Source organism: Canis lupus, chromosome 4 (assembly GCF_003254725.2).
Source record: "Canis lupus dingo isolate Sandy chromosome 4, ASM325472v2, whole genome shotgun sequence".
NCBI classification, from domain to species: domain Eukaryota; kingdom Metazoa; phylum Chordata; class Mammalia; order Carnivora; family Canidae; genus Canis; species Canis lupus.
Window position 1 is genome coordinate 25,973,971 of NC_064246.1, and position 15,417 is coordinate 25,989,387.

At 47.3% G+C, this 15,417-nt stretch overlaps 1 protein-coding gene and 1 long non-coding RNA gene across 12 annotated transcripts in view; one reads left to right on the forward strand and one right to left on the reverse strand.

Annotated features, from left to right (window-relative positions):
• Positions 1–9,530: 9,530 nt before the first annotated feature.
• On the reverse strand, positions 9,531–14,460 carry LOC112651745 (uncharacterized). Its single transcript, XR_003130991.3, has 3 exons — positions 14,305–14,460; positions 12,222–12,396; positions 9,531–10,054 (listed from the first exon to the last, which is right to left on the reverse strand). It is a non-coding gene; the product is annotated as an uncharacterized LOC112651745 (long non-coding RNA).
• LRMDA (leucine rich melanocyte differentiation associated) overlaps positions 14,356–15,417 on the forward strand; it is a 1,023,935-nt gene continuing 1,022,873 nt past the window's right edge. For 3 of the 11 annotated variants that reach the window (XR_007410032.1, XM_049108823.1, XM_049108825.1), the window contains exon 1: positions 14,669–14,837. Coding sequence is in view for 9 of the 11 variants with exons in the window: in XM_049108823.1 (XP_048964780.1) it covers positions 14,808–14,837 (30 nt within the window). In the remaining 2 variants the exon portion in view is untranslated. Of the gene's footprint in view, positions 14,838–15,417 lie in introns of all 11 variants that reach the window. The other 8 variants (XM_049108821.1, XM_049108822.1, XM_049108826.1 and 5 more) reach the window with 5 other exon arrangements.

The following is a 15,417-nucleotide window of genomic DNA, read 5'->3' on the forward strand; positions in this document are numbered from 1 at the left end:
GCGGTTCCCCGCGGCGCCCGCGGCCGCGCCCGTAACAGAGGAATGGAAAGGAGGACGGGGGAGTGGGAGGGACAGGGCGCCGCCCGAGACGGCCGCGCACGCCGACCCAGGTCCTCCTCTTCGGACCAGGCGCTGGGGCCCCGACCGAACTCCCTCTAATAGCCGAATCGCGTGGGGCAGAGCCGACCCGGGGACCGGCCCGGGGACCCCGCACCGCGAGGGAGGGGCGGGCCCGGCGGCACTTCCGCTGGGGGCGGGGCCTCAGGCTGCGGCGCGAGCCCCGCCCCCCGCGGCACAAGCCCCGCCCCCACGGCGCCGGCCCCGCCCCGGCCTCTTAGGCCCCGCCTCCGCTGGCTGGGCTGCAGCATCTCCGGGACGCGGGGGTGGGTGGGGGGCCCTCCCCCCGGCGCTCCTCTCCCCCACCTGGGCGTGCTGTCCTAGGGTTCTTAAATCTCAGGACCACATGCGCATGCACACTAACAACCTGGGCCCAAACTCGCATGTAAGACTTTGTCTAAGTTTGGTCTCTTGGTAGCCCCGAGACCAGCCTGGCCCAGGGGCTCTCGAACATCTCCTGAAATCAGGCCAGTCGTCCCCCTCCCCCTCGGATAGTAGGGAATACATATCCGTGATCATGGGGTCCCACCTGTCTTTCAGGAAGATCAAAAGTTAACACTTTTTGACTGTTCACTTTATGCCAGATACTAAGAACTGTGTGTGAATTATGTCCTCACAGCATAAGGTAAGTCCCATGAAGGTCCTGTTTTACATATAATGAGATTGAGGTACTGAATGTGCTGAATGGGTGAATAATGACTTTTGAGGTTCATTTTGCACTTTGGGGGGCCACCAGTAAGTATTCTTTAGGGTCTTCTATCCTGAGATGTTTTCAATTTAATAAGGGGGATAAAAAAAAAACTCACGAAAATATTATTGTGAACCTATATGTTGTAAATATCAAATAAGGGAATCCTCAAGGAGGTTGGAGAAGAGAAGTATCTATGGTTTTCCAGACATTTATTCAGATTTTCAAAGTGTAAGATTTGTTAGTTGACACAGGTGATGGACCCCCCCATGACCACCCCTCCCACCATTCTGCCTTGTATGTCTCAAGCCTGTAGCTTTTATCTTTCTCACTTCATATATTAGTGCTATCATAGTTGAGTACCTTATTAGCTCTTGACTGAGATGCTGCCATAAGAACCTTCTAACTGTTCGTTTTCTAGCCTCTCTTGCCTCTAATGCATTAGGCATACTCATGCGAATTTTCTTGATCACATCATTCCCTTGTCCCCAAATCTTCAGTGGCTCCCCCTCGTCCACATGAAACATTCAACTCTTCCTAATCTAGCTCTAAACTACTTCTAAAAAGTTTTAAGTTGCATTTCAAAATTATGAAATACACATGTTGACTTCAACCAGCAAAGCCCTCAAACATACAAAAAGACAAACTTTATGATCTCACCCATCTCCTCCTTATTTCCCACTCAGTCTTCTGAGATATCCAGTGTTAACAGCTGGGATGTAACTTCTGTCCCTTTCTCCACACTCACCTGGCTCATATGAACTGTGCTCACATATATGGGACTATTATGTTATTGCTTGTGTATACAATGAAAATATTAGAGCTATCTGTTCCTCATTCTTTCTTGAAAACAAATGGGTTTATAGATATAGAGGTAATTTATTTATTTTTAGTCACATAGTATTCCTTAGAATGAAGATACCCCATATTCAACCATCCCCCATTGATAGTCATAATGGTTGCTATCAGGGTTTTTTTCTCACTAACAAAATTTCCTGAGTCTATATCCTTGCAGTCAGTGATTTTATTTCCATGGGGTAGATTACAAAAGTGCAGCTGCCTATACCCCAGCCAAATCTAATTTCTTTGTTCTTACCACATGCCCTGTGTTTTCCCATTTTGTGTCAGTTCTTCCTAGAAGTTCCTTGTCCTCCATGCTCTTGTATCCAATTTCTAATCCTGCAATGCCCAAGTCTGATACCTGAATTTAGATATATGGTTCAATATCCACCTTCCTCCTTTTTCCTAAGCTTACCATTGTAGCAAAGTGCCAGGCCCAGTGTCTACACCAATCACGACAATCCTATTTTTGTCTTTCCCAATCCTTACAGCTAGGGATGGTCAAGTGACCCAGTTTTGCATTTGAGACACAAATACAAGTATGGAGGTGGCAAAGCTAGAGGGGAAACTTTGGGAAACACTCTTGTTTTCCTGATCAAAGGAGATGATGCAGATGTTTTGACACTTCCCCTTCCTCTCTATCTCTTTTATTCCTTCTATGATCTTGGATATAATATCTACAGCTGTAGCAGCGAAAAGTCCAGGTGAATGGCAGAGAGACACTTAATTCTGGCATCACTGGGACACTGGGCCATCTCCAGTAATCACCCACCCCCAGAATTTTTGTGGTAGTAGAAATAGCAAATTCCTCTTTGTTCAAGTCAGTGACATTGGGGATTTCTATATTTGCAGTCAAGCATATCCTTTACCTGTCCCCTTTGGCAAATCTTATTTCTACTGGCGTTATCATCACTGGGATACTAACACAGGAGTCCAAAAAAAATATAGAACCCTATCACAGACTCGCCTTCAAACATCCTTTTTTTTTTTTTAAGATTTTATTTATTTATTAATGAGAGACACACAGAGAGAGGCAGAGACATAGGCAGAGGGAGAAGCAGGCTCCGCATGGGGAGCCTGATGTAGGACTCAATCCCGGTGCTCCGGGATCACACCCTGAGCTTGAAGGCAGATGCTCAATCACTGAACCACCCAGGCATCTCTTGCCTTCAAACATTCTTGAAGGATAGTATTTTAGAATAGCCAAGTAGCCAAGAGTCTCTTGGAGTAAATAAAGTCTGGTCATTCCCTTAACCCTCAGTATCACCATAAGCTATTGTCTAGACGGCATGTGGTGCTTTTGTTTGTTTGTTTTGCTTTGTTTTGACCTTTTTTGCCTGCTTATCATCTGAAGCTCCTTCCTGTTTGTTGTAATGCGGGGCCTGCTTCCAACCACAAAAGTTGAAGGGGACACATCCTCCCTCTTCTACCATCTAGCTCAGGGCTCAGCTTCCCCTCCCTTACCTCCATTTGAGTAGATCATAGTGCTTCAGCACGTGGTGGGCTCTGGGGTCCAGCTGCTTGGTTCCAAAGAACAGTACTGCCACAATTCCTAGATGTGTGACTTGGGGGCAAGGTTCTTAGTCCCTCTGAAGTCTCAGTTTCCTCTTGTGCAAAATTAATGTAATAATGGTACCTACCTCTCAGGCCAATGGGTATATTAAATGAGGCAATGCATGTGCCCAGCACATAGAAAGTGCTCAAAGTGATGATGATGATGATGATGATGATGATGATGATGATGATCCCCCTGCGTTCTTTCTTACTGCTGACCCCCTGGGGTGCAGTCAGTACCACTCATCTGACACTTAGCTATCTACTAATTGATGATATCTTTTATTAGCTATTTAAATTCATATTGTTTACTTTGTGTGTGTGTGTGTGTGTGTGTGTGCGTGTTCCAGTTCCCAGTTAGATTTTAAGATCCTCCAGGCCCAACCAGATGCCTTCTTTGTATTCCTAACTCACACTAGCAGAGGGCTAAGTTAAATTAGGCATAAATGAACCCTTATTAAAATGAATAATAAAACATCCAATGACTGTGTAGTCCTTTCCATGGTTTCTTTTAATCCTCACAACAGTCCTAGAAGACATGTACTGTTATTCCCATTTTACAGATGAGGAAACTGAGGTTCGTAGAGAGGAAGTCATTTGCCCCCATTCCAAAGTCACTGCTCTTTCCTGCCTCACAGTGGCCTCCTTCAGCTTAAGAAGTTCTGGAAATGCCTCCCTCTCAAGCTCTAAGGTCCAAACTCACCTTCTCTGGAAGCTCAGTTCAGCATCCCTGTGAGCTCTACCATCCTTTCCATGTATCCAAGGGCAGAGATGTTAGAGATCTATCGTTAAATGAATAAAGCTGGTTATGAAAGAATAGGGACGTGCACACACACCCACAGTTAATGCGTGTCACCTAGAGTGCAGGCTGCCAGGGTGTCTATGTAACCAACCACTGGTCACTTAGGGAATGGGCTCGTGGGTGATTTTAACTTTCTTCTTGCTCACCTGTAGTTTCTACTGCAAACATTTGTTGCCTTTATAAATAGGGAAAAGACAATACTTCTGTTTGTTTGCTTGTTGAATGGAGACAATGATGCAGTGCCTTCAGAAGTTTCCTTGCTTCCATGCTCTTCCCAGTTTCCTTTTACTGAAAAATGCTCCCAATCAAAGCAACTTCTTTTTTTCTCCTTCCTCCTCTGAGTCAGGTGGGCAGAGGCCCATCCCTGGCACTTATTAGTCACAGGTTTGAAATGCAGGGGAGGGTATGGGAGGGAGAAATGATTGGTGTGGGGTGGGAATTTGGGGATTCTTTTATCCCCTGCATCTCAAAGGCTGACAGGCTCTTGAGGGGTGGAAATGACTGGTAATTAGTGAACCTTCTCTGCTGCACACACTAAAGACACACTTCACAGTCTCTGTGACCTCTGCAGCCCGGTGAGGCTTTGTTATGTAGATGCTCTTAATTGGGTGAGTCACTTACTGCAAACAGCTTCAGGAGAGAGCACTGTAGGCTGTTTCAGGGAGGCTTCTTACCAGAGGTTCTAACTCGGGAATTGGGGGGCTTGAAAGCAATGGCCTCCGAGTAACTCCACTCCAACCTATAGAAGTGAAAAGTGTGATCCCAGGGCTTGGGGTCAGCATGGTGAGCTTTTAGGGGAAGTGTTAGGCTATGGCCTTCATTTTCTCCCTCCCTCTCTCCCTGTCTTCTTCAGTTTATAGATCACCTATTCTGGGCAAAGTTGAGAATACCTTGCCATATAAACTGGGTTCTCTATACTCAAGGAGTTGTCCACCTAGTTAGGACAGATACGAATGTATATAACAACACCAGATAGCAGGAGTCAATGCCAGGCACGTGTAAGAGTCTTTACAATGATGTTTCAGACCCTGGAGCAGTCACTGAGGGCTGGATCATTGGAGAAAGCTTGTCAACAAGGGTGAGCAAGACATAGAAGGGATTAAGGGGAGAGGGATTCCCAGGGTGAGACTTCATGAACAAAGACATCACCAGGTCACTGTCACACCCAACACACTGAACTTGGCTCACACTGTCAGATACACTGAGCGCAGTGAGAGAATGATTCAGCAGGTCCTCAAGTTCGCTGCATTTACATTGTCACATGTGGCTGTTGGTTCTAGAGTGTCCTATCTGCTGCTTCCTCTCTGTAGGATGGTACAGCACATATGGCTTTTTAATTGCATGGAGTCCCCCACCCCCCAATGTGTACATTGCTAAATGGTACCATCTTGGCTCCTCCATCCTTGCCTGGCAAATAGACATCAAGTCCTGGCAATTGGGCTGCAGTCTCTCCCTTCAGGCCCTCTCTACCCTTCATGGGGGTCAGGTGTACTTTCAGAGCCTGTGAGGACAGGTTCCTGACCCTGTTCTCCTCTTCCAGTCAGCTTTCCTACTATTGTCAGGCCTGTTGCCCTAGAAAACAAATGTATCCACTTTACTCCCATTGTGCTCAAAGTGAGGCTTATGTAGGTCTTTCTGGTCTGGCCCCTGCCTGCCTCTTTTGCTCCCTTCCTGTCTTCAAGTTGCTGATGACGTCCCTGCTGTTAAATTCAATGGTTAATTACTTGTCCTCAACTTACTTGACCTTGAGTAGCACTCTATTTTCCCTCTTATTCCTTAATATTTTATTTATAAAATTTTTCAAACTTATAAAAAAAATGTAAAGAACTGGATAATGAATGCCCATTTCCCTTCACCTAGACTGATCAGCTGCTCACATGTTACCATGTTCTCTCTCTTAGAAACGCACACACACACACATTCTTTTTTCTTTTTTTTTAGCATTATTTTTTTCTGAACCATTTGGAAGCTGTAGGCAACTTGATTTCTTCAGCTTGCATCTCCTAAGAAAAAAAACATTCTCTTATGAAATCGCAATACAATTAGTGCACCTAAGAAAAGCTATATTAATTTAATATCACCAGTAACATCATGAAATGGCTCAAAGGTAAACGTTCATGATTGTCACTAAAAGGTCTTTTTAGTGGTTTTTCTTTCCCCTAGTTTCAGTATCCAAGAAAAGATCACGCATTGCTCTTGGTTGTCATGTTTTAGTCCATTTTTATCTAAAACATTCTTCCCTGCGCCCCCTCCCCCCCATGGTATTGACATTTTGGACAGTGTAGCTCAGTTATCTTGAAGAATGTTTCACTTCTAGATTTGTCTCTTTCCTCATGAGTAGATTCTGGGTAGACATTTTGGCAAGAATAGCATGTGAGTAGTGTGTACTTCCCATTGCATCACACTAGAGGCCCATATTATCAGGCTTCACCCTGGGAGATGTGAAGTTTGGGTTCTTGGGTAGGGTTGTGACCACCAGATCCCTCCACTGTAAAGGTACATTTCCCGTTTGTAATTTATAGGTACTCTGTGAATTTCCTGTTCACCCAGTGCTTTCAGCATTCCCTGGTGGGCCTTGGCTGAATTTGTCCTTATGTTAGAACCTCATCTTTTTTTTTTTCTAATCATTTTTTTCTTGGCTTCTAGAGTCTGACTTGTTTTGGTTCTTCCTTACCTCTGTAGCTGCTCATTCTCAGTTTCTGTGGTTTCTCTCCTTCTCCTTGACCTCTCACTGTCAATGCTCTAGGACCTAATCTCCAGATCATTTTCATCCTGTCTCGTGGCGTTAGATGCCATCTAGAAGCTGAGGACTCTAGTTCATATCTGCTTCCTTAAGTCTACATTTGTGTACGGACTGGCTCTTTGGCCTTTCTGCTTGTATGTCTCAGAAGCATCCCAAACTTCTTCTTCATCTTTTTTTTTTTTTTATATTTTACTTATTTATTCATGAGAGATAGAGAGGCAGAGACACAGGCCGAGGGAGAAGCAGGCTCCATGCAGGGAGCCCGATGCGGGACTCAATCCTGGGACTCCAGGATCATGCCCTGGGCCAAAGGCAGACACTCAACCACTGAGCCACCCAGGCATCCCACATCTCAAACTTCTTAGGTCCAAAAGTGATCCCCTGGTTCTTCCATCTGCTAACTTGCTCATCCATTTCAGTATGACAACTTCATCTTTCCAGTTGCTCAGGTCAAACCTTGGAGTTACTCTTGTCTCCTGTGTTTCTCATGCTCTCCATGTCCAATTCATCAGAAAATTCTGTTGATGTCGTCTTGAAAATATATGTAGGCACTCTTCACTGTCTTCAGGAATCCTACCATACATAGTCTGCTCTCTCTGTTTCTAATCTTCATTCTCCATGGTCTATTCTCAATACAACAGCCAGAGCAGTTTTTACAAAATATGGGTCCTTTATTCAAGGCTCCCCATCTTACTTGGAGAACAAGCCCCAAATCCTAGTCTTAGTCTATCAGGCCCTAGATGATCTGCTTCCCCTCCTCACACCATACCCTGCCTTCTGATTTCACTTGCATTATTCTTCCTCTTGTTTGTTCCACTCTAGCCACCCTGACATCCTTGCTGTTTCCAAACCTGCCAGGCACTCTTTTGCCTCCGGGCCTTTGCACTTGCTGTTCTAGCTGCCTGGAACATTTTCCTCCTAGATGTGCACCTGGTTCTCCCTCGTTTCCTACAGGTCTTGGCTTAAATATCACTTTCTTAACCGGGCCTTCCCCGATCACCCCATCTACTCCCTGGGACTTCTTATCCACTTTCTGTGCTCTATTGTTCACCACAGACTTTATCATCACCTGACATATTTGGTATTTACTTGCTTATTATCTCTCCTTACACTGGAATTAAGAGCCACAAGGATAGAAACGTTCTCTACTGCTCTGTCCCCAGAATTTAGATTAGTGTCAAGCACAGAGCAGGCACTTAGTAAATATTTTTTGAATGAATGAATCGAATGAATGAATTTCTAGTACCTCAGCATAAGCTATAAACACTCCAGGTTCTAATCTAAGTACTGATTATTTAAAATTTCTGTATTCTCTACTGGCCACTGGTAGCTACTGCAGTAGATGGGAGACCAGAGTGTCCCAGATTGGGGTTCAGAGTTCAGACTGTAGTGATGAGATGGAACCCATGAATCCAACATTGGCCTGTGTGCCTATCCACTTACTCATAGGTTTATGTGCTTTTGTGTGTCTGTGAGAGTCTGTGCCAGTGAGGTCATGTATAAAAGTCAGTGATCCTTCCATGTTTTCTTCTCCAAGAAAACCATACTTATTAGGACTGTAGAGCCTCTGTGAATGCCCCATGAGTGCCTCTGCTTGCAGCTGCAGCATCTTGAGGCTTCCGCCCACCTGTGCTTTGGAGCTGAGCAGCAATCCAAAGGCTGGTGTGGCTACACCTGGGATATTCCTCTTTCTGGCTGGAGTGACACTGTGCCCTGGGAAGCACCTGAGCTCAAGTTCACTACTCAGGCATAAGCAAAATGGCAACACAATAACATGAGACTAGGAGAACACTAATAACTTTTGCATTTGCTGTTCTATCTGCTTGGAGGATCTTTCTCCCGAGTCTTCTTGTGGTTGGCTCCATGTTATTACTCAGATTTCCTCCCAAATGTTGCTCCTCTTAGAGAAGCCTTCCCAGAACACTCCCTTACCCATCTGAGGCTATGCAGTTTGTGCATCAGAAAGCTTTGTGAGAGGGGCTAAAGTCTGGCTCATGTGGTAAAATCTGGCTCATGTGGGTAAAGTCTGCCCATCAAGGATTTCACAGGTGAAATGCTCTGAACAGCTATCAGAGACCTTGGACATTGTATCCAAATCAGCCCCCCTGCCCTCCATCACTACTTCACATTATCTGCTTTTATCTTCATGGCATATCACAGTGCTACCTGAAATTATGCATTTCACAGACTTGAAATTATATTATTTATTTACTTGTTACCTGTGTCCTCCTGCCAGAATATAAGCCTTAGGGGAATAAATTTGTATCTGTCTTGTTCCTTATTGTCTGTACCTGACACCTAGTAGGTATCAAGAAATATTTATCAATGAGCACATTCCCTCTCCTTATTTTGGGGAGATGCACATACTTACTTGTGTTTTTATTTTAGTAGCAAATTGCTCCTTAGGTCAGTTAGTTTACATTTAAGAAAACTGAGGACCTCAGAAATGGAAGGATTCAGCAAAGGGCACCCAGTTAATAATAGCAAAACTAGGTCTCAAACCCAGGACTTGTAGGCCAGGCTACTGGCCACTACAAGACTTGCCCAGCACTTCATCTGACCCTCAGCTTTCCGATACTGGTGATACAAGTCCAACTGAGACTTGCTTTGCCCCTGGCTTAGAGCTATGGAGAGAGAGCTGGGGGTCCTTTCGGAGAAGTGGGAAGAGACTCTGAATTAATATTGGTAAATCATGGCAAAACCCTCTTGTGTGCATTATTATTATTGCCCCCCATATATTCTAAAATAATCCCTGTAAATAATTATAAAAATAAATCTCAGTGACAAATTTTGTATTTTACTTTATTTCCAGGAACACATTTATTCATCATAATCTCTTCAGGGGTAGGACAAATTGGAGCACTGGGTAGTGAATACAATTTGCAAATAGGCAATATAAGTAGAGAGAAAATTAATATGTATTCCTCAGTGCTCTAAAAGGAGAAGAAGAACATTAATAGCCATTTCCTTGAAGATATAACTTTGAAAATGTTATTTCTGATCTATCAGTATGGGGCTTGGTATGAGGAAGATGGTTACGACGTGACAAGAAGTGATTAGATGTGAAATGGCACCTTTCTGGTGCTCTTCCCCAGTCTCTTCACCCTCTTCTTACTGGGATGTAGTAGAAGTCCCATTTTATTTCCTTCAGAAGATGAGAATTCTGGCCCAGGGTCAGCTGCTCCTGTGCTGGGCAACCTGAGACAAGCCCCTTCCGTGCCTTTGGCCTCAGTTTCCTCAATCAGTAGTTGCAGTAAATGATTTCTAAAGCAGCGAGTCTGGTGGCCACAGTCCAAATTACCTGGGGGTACTTGAGAAAATATACATGTGAGGGCTGCATCTGTGGAATCAGAATCTCATCTGCTGAGTCCTACACATTTTTTCAATTTTTAATTTTTAAAAAAAGATTTTATTTTCTTATTCATGAGAGACAGAGAGAGAAAGAGGCAGAGACACAGGCAGAGAGGGAGAAGCAGGCTCCCTGCGGGAAGCCCGATGCGGGACTTGATCCTAGGACCCCGGGATCATGCCCTGAGCTGAAGGCAGCCGCTCAACTGCTGAGCCACCCAGGTGCCCCAGTCCTGTACATTTTAATTGGGGGGTGGGGAGGCTTATCAACCTCTAAATGATAGAACCTCTCCAAGCCAAGTTGGGAATCTGGCACTTGGACATGCTTCTCTCTCCCCCACAGGACAGTATGAAGTTGAACAGGTTCTTCTGGTCCATGTTCTTTTTCCTTCTCGAAAGTCCACTATGAGCCTCTGTCCTCAAACCAGAGATAACCTCCCTTCTGCCCCCCCCCCCCCCCCCAAGGACTGGGAGCATCCAGCAAGTTCCTGGCAAATTGCTGTTTTCAGGATTTGTGAAAATAATGCTAAGAGATTACCAGGTAGCAGTTCCAACTATGACTTCTCTTTTCCTGACCCTTCCATCCAATCTCCTCCATTATTTTTTAATTACAAAGGCAGGGTAATGCATGTTGCAAAAATCACAGAACATATGCAGTGAAAAGCAGAAACCCCTCTCCCACCCACCTTTCTCAAACCTACTCCCTTCCCCACTCCCTGCTAATGTTTGCATTTTAATAGAAACAATAGTCACAGTATCTTTTAAGATCCGAAGAGCAGGGAACTCAGGCACTGAGAATTAATGGCAATGATAATTATAATAGTATACAGTAATAATAAACTAACATTTATGCCATGAATAATCATGCCAAACATTATGATTGCATTTAATGTATATATTTTAAAATGTAATTTGTTCTGGTTGGGAGATCAGGGAGGTGTTTTGGAATCTAGATCATCCTTAATCTCTCACAAACATGCAAATATTGCAGCAAGGGCCCTGGAAACCTCTCCTCTTTCCTAAACTCCCTCTTTTAGACTGAAAGGAGGCTGCTTCAGCAACAAAGACCATTTTGTATGCAGACCTCCAGATTTTTTTTTTTTTTAATTGAAATCTGAATGTGGTGAGTCTGAACTAGGGGCTGGGGCATGATTAATTACAGCAATCATCTTAACCTGCCCAGGGGTTGGGCCTGAAAGAAATGAGGCCAGGCTGAATAGAAATTCGACTAAGGATAGGTAGGAATGCTAATAAAACTTTGTTAACTGGCCCTGTCCTCTCCACTGGTGATGCACAGAGTTGGAGATTTTAAGAAATCAGTTCCTGTTTCACTGGTTCTGGACGACCCCAGAATCAACTCCCTTGATTGCAAATAAACAGGATTTTCCTTTTTGTCCGCAGGAATGCGATGGAGGAAGAACTCTAGGGGGAAGGGCCTTTTCTGCCAAAGGATAATAATAACAAAGATGACAGTAGGAATAAAATATTGCCCTCTTCATCAAGGGTGATAAAGAAATGTCTAGTGGTGTCGAACCTTCTCACTCTCCATTTGCAAGTGTTAGAGCTCCAGAATTCATAGGCTCAGGATTAGTTGCCCAGATCTGATTTGAACTTTCTGTTCTGTAGTCCCCATGAATATACTATACACGTTGGGGTACCTGTCTCAATTTTGGGTACAGGAAATAGGATCACAATTACAGGGCTTCTTGTTGACATAGTACTGCAGATGTCTGAGCACACATCTTTCCTGAAGTGTATGTCTTCATTATGTACACCCTGAGTGCCTAGTCTTTGGAAGCTGGGGCAGAAGAGCTGTGGGAGAAAATGGGTTGAGGCAGGGGTCTACTGCAGCTCACTCTCAGTTGCCCACTGGAATGGCAGGAGGGAACTGAAAAAGAATCTGGATGACCTCATGAGCCGTCTCTTCCCCTCCATGCTTCTGGGGCCAAAGTGGAAAGAGATGTGTTCAAGATGAAGCCCCAAGCAAGATGTGTCTCCGCTGTTCACTTTTGTAAACTTCCTGTGTTGGGAAGGAATCATTTATTCACCTCCTGGGCCAACCTTATCTCAGCATTCCTTTGCTCTCTCCCCCTTCCAAAGGGAGGGCCATATTACCTGAAGAACTTTACCTTTGTTATTTAATTGTCCTTTTTGCTCAAGAAAATGATGAGGAAGTAGCAGGATGTCCTCAACCCGCCTCTTCCGATTTTCTTTGACCCAGAGATACAGATCCTTCTTCTTCTCCCTCCTTTCCTGTTCTTCTCCCTCCTACTTGTTCTTCTCTTCTGAAGATAACTTCCTAAGCTGAAGGCAGTAAGGGGAGGTGAATCCAGTCTGGTTTTAGAGGAGCCCTTCCCCGCCAAATTCAACAAATTTCTCCTCTGCTCAAGAGCTTTCAGTAGTTCTATGTTACCAGCTTACATTTCAAAGCCCATGTCAATCTGAGCTAGCCTCATTTTTTTGTGATTTCCCCAATTGTCTGTCCCTTACCTAGTCACCTGGCCCCCTCGGTGTGATCACCTATCGGAGACAAGAGGGGTGGGGGCGCAAAACAGCTAAAAGCCAGGCAGAGGATGGGAGAAGTGGGAGGGGTAGGGGATGAAAGGATTCTAAAAGACCTTGAGTGACATTGGAAATTTTGGGCTGTGTTATTAGCTGATTGGGAGCATTGAAATATTTCAGGTGGGTGGGTCCAATCAGGCTTTTAGGATGATCACTCCAGCACTGTGCAGAGGAAGGAAAAAATAGTGAGGAAGGCCTGGAAAGGTAGAAAAGATCCCTGCCTACTTTGGCGTCATTGGCAGAGTGTCCACAAAACAGTCTGTGCTCAGAAGACACAGCTGTGTATGGATGCGGGGGCACGGATGAGATGACCTCAAGCACCCTCCTGCTGGGGTGAGAGTGTGTATGTTCCCATTTCATCTGTGAGTAGGTTTAAGCCTGTTTCCACATGCCCTCTCCTGCCAGTCCTCTCCCCTTCCTTCTAGGAAGGCCAAGGTGGAAGGTGGAGAGGGCAGTGTATCAGGACTGTCAGGGCCTGGGTCCACTTCCTCCTTTTGGGCAGGAAAGGCAGACAAAAGTGGACAATGGACCAGAGAGGCTGCATCCAGCAGAGGAGAGAGGAGCATGAGGAGCTGGTCTGTGGGGCAGAAGGCCTTGGAAGATTCCCTTTGATCCCCCTTATCTCTGGAGGGCAAGCCGCCTTTTTTGGCCTGTAGGACCTTTTGTTGCAGCATTTCCTGAATCCCCTCAAAGTAAACACAGCCAAGTCTCTGTTCTTAGAGTTCCCTTCTGCTATGTCTGCTCCTCCCAGCAGAGAGAGGGGCAGGCAGGTCAGCCCTCAGAGGTCAACACCGCTCATCAGGATGCTGACAAGAAGGGCCCACATTACAATGTGTTGGCACCAGGCCCGAGAGACAATGATGATAGCCACAATATGCTTAACCACGATCGTAATTATCATCAGCTGCACAAACAGGGGTTTCTAAGTGCTGTTTAGACACACGGAGCAATGAAAACAAAAGCCCTGGGAACACCCTCCTCAACAGCGGTGGGAGCTACAATCATCAGTGGGGTCTACTGAATTGAGGTAACTGCAATGCAGGGCGTCAGACCTGGAGCCTGGCACTCAGGACTTAGTTTCCCCTTCTGTTTGGATGGGGCCGGTACTCACAGGTGGGAGGGAAGGAGGGAGCGGGGGAGCGGCCAGTCAAGGCTAGGCCGACTCTGGTGATAATGTGACAATGAAGTGGTATGTGGTAATAGCTTCCTGCATCCTGGGGATGGAGGCACGAAGGCAAAAATTCACAGGGAGAAAATGTGGTTCCTTTCAGTTGAGGACAGACAGGAGCTGCCCACCCAACCTGGTGCAGGAGGCAGTAAAGGCCACCTTTCGCTTGCAGCCGAGTGGGTGTGCGTGGGGGCGGGGGTGTGGATGCGGAATCTGACCGCATGGGTGACTTGGAGCTTCACAAATAAGAGGGAGAGAATCCGAGAAACCTGAAATTTTGGGGACACCACTGACTCCCCTTCTCGAGGGCTTATCCCTGTCAGCTGGGGGGCTGTTAGCTATTCGTAGGGAAATCCGATCGCCCCTTCCTCCCGCCCCCCCACCAGGTGTCCTTTCCACCTCCCCGTGTGCCGCTGCCCCTCCAAGGCGGGGAGGGGACTTGGGTCCACGCCCCCGCCCCGCGGTCGCGGCAGTTATGTAACCTGGATTGCGAAACAGAGGAGCGGCCGCGCCCCGGGCTAGCTAACGGCTCGACCCGGCGCCCCTGGCGCGGAGCCCCCTCCCCGGGCCGCCCCCACTAACGAGTGGGGCTGCGCGCGTGGAGCTTGGGGTGGGGGGTGCTCCTGTTCCCCTGGCCCCGCCCGCGGCGACGGGGTCCGGGGCGCCCGGGGGCGGTCGGGGGTCCAGGGCGATCGCGTCGGGGCGCGGGGCGCCGGGGGCCACCTGGGGGCGAGCCTCGGTTCACCTGCGCGGGGGCCGCGGCGCAGGGCGCGCAGCAGACCCGGGTCCCAGCACCCGGCCGGCGCCTCGGGCTTCCGCCGGGTCAGCTGACTGCTTAGTGCGGAACTGCGCGCCCCGCCGGGCCGCCCGCCGCCGCCGCGCTGGGTGCTCCGCGCTCGGTGCTCCGCGCTCCGTGCTGGGTGCTCCGCGCTCGGTGCTCCGCGCCCCCACTCGGTGCTCCGCGCCGCGCGTCCGTCCGGTCGTCATGGCCGGGCTCGTGGTCAGTGGAACTCAAGTAAGTCCGCCAGGACGAGCCCCGCCCCCGCTGGGGGCAGTCGGTTTGGGGAGAGGGAGTGCTGGGGGCAAGGGGCCGCCCCGAGGTTAGGAAGGGCTCCTCGCCCAGGCTCAGGGGGCTGCTGTGTCCGGTGCTGGCGACTCTTTCAGGTGCCCAGGCCCGCCCCCTCAGCCCCCCTTCGGGCCGGCACACCCCCTGGGCGTGGGGGAAGAGGGGAAGGCCCCCTAGGTCGACCAGGCCCCCTAGGCCAACTAGGCCCCCTCGGTGCACCAGGCCCCCTACGCCTCCTCTGTCCCTAGCGCTCAACGCTTAGGCCAGCAGGGCCAGTCCTCCCTCAGGTAGAGTCATCCATGCCCACAGCTAATGGTAGTTTTGGGGGCGCATTAAAAGTGTGTAACCTCATAGGAGAAAGTAACTTTGGTCAAAGAAAACCTCTTAATATATTCCCCTTTACATGAATGAAGTTGAAACATTTATTTATTTTTAAAGATTTATTTATTTATTTATGATAGAGAGAGAGAGAGAGAGAGAGAGAGAGAGAGAGAGAGAGAGAGGCAGAGACACAGGAGGAGGGAGAAGC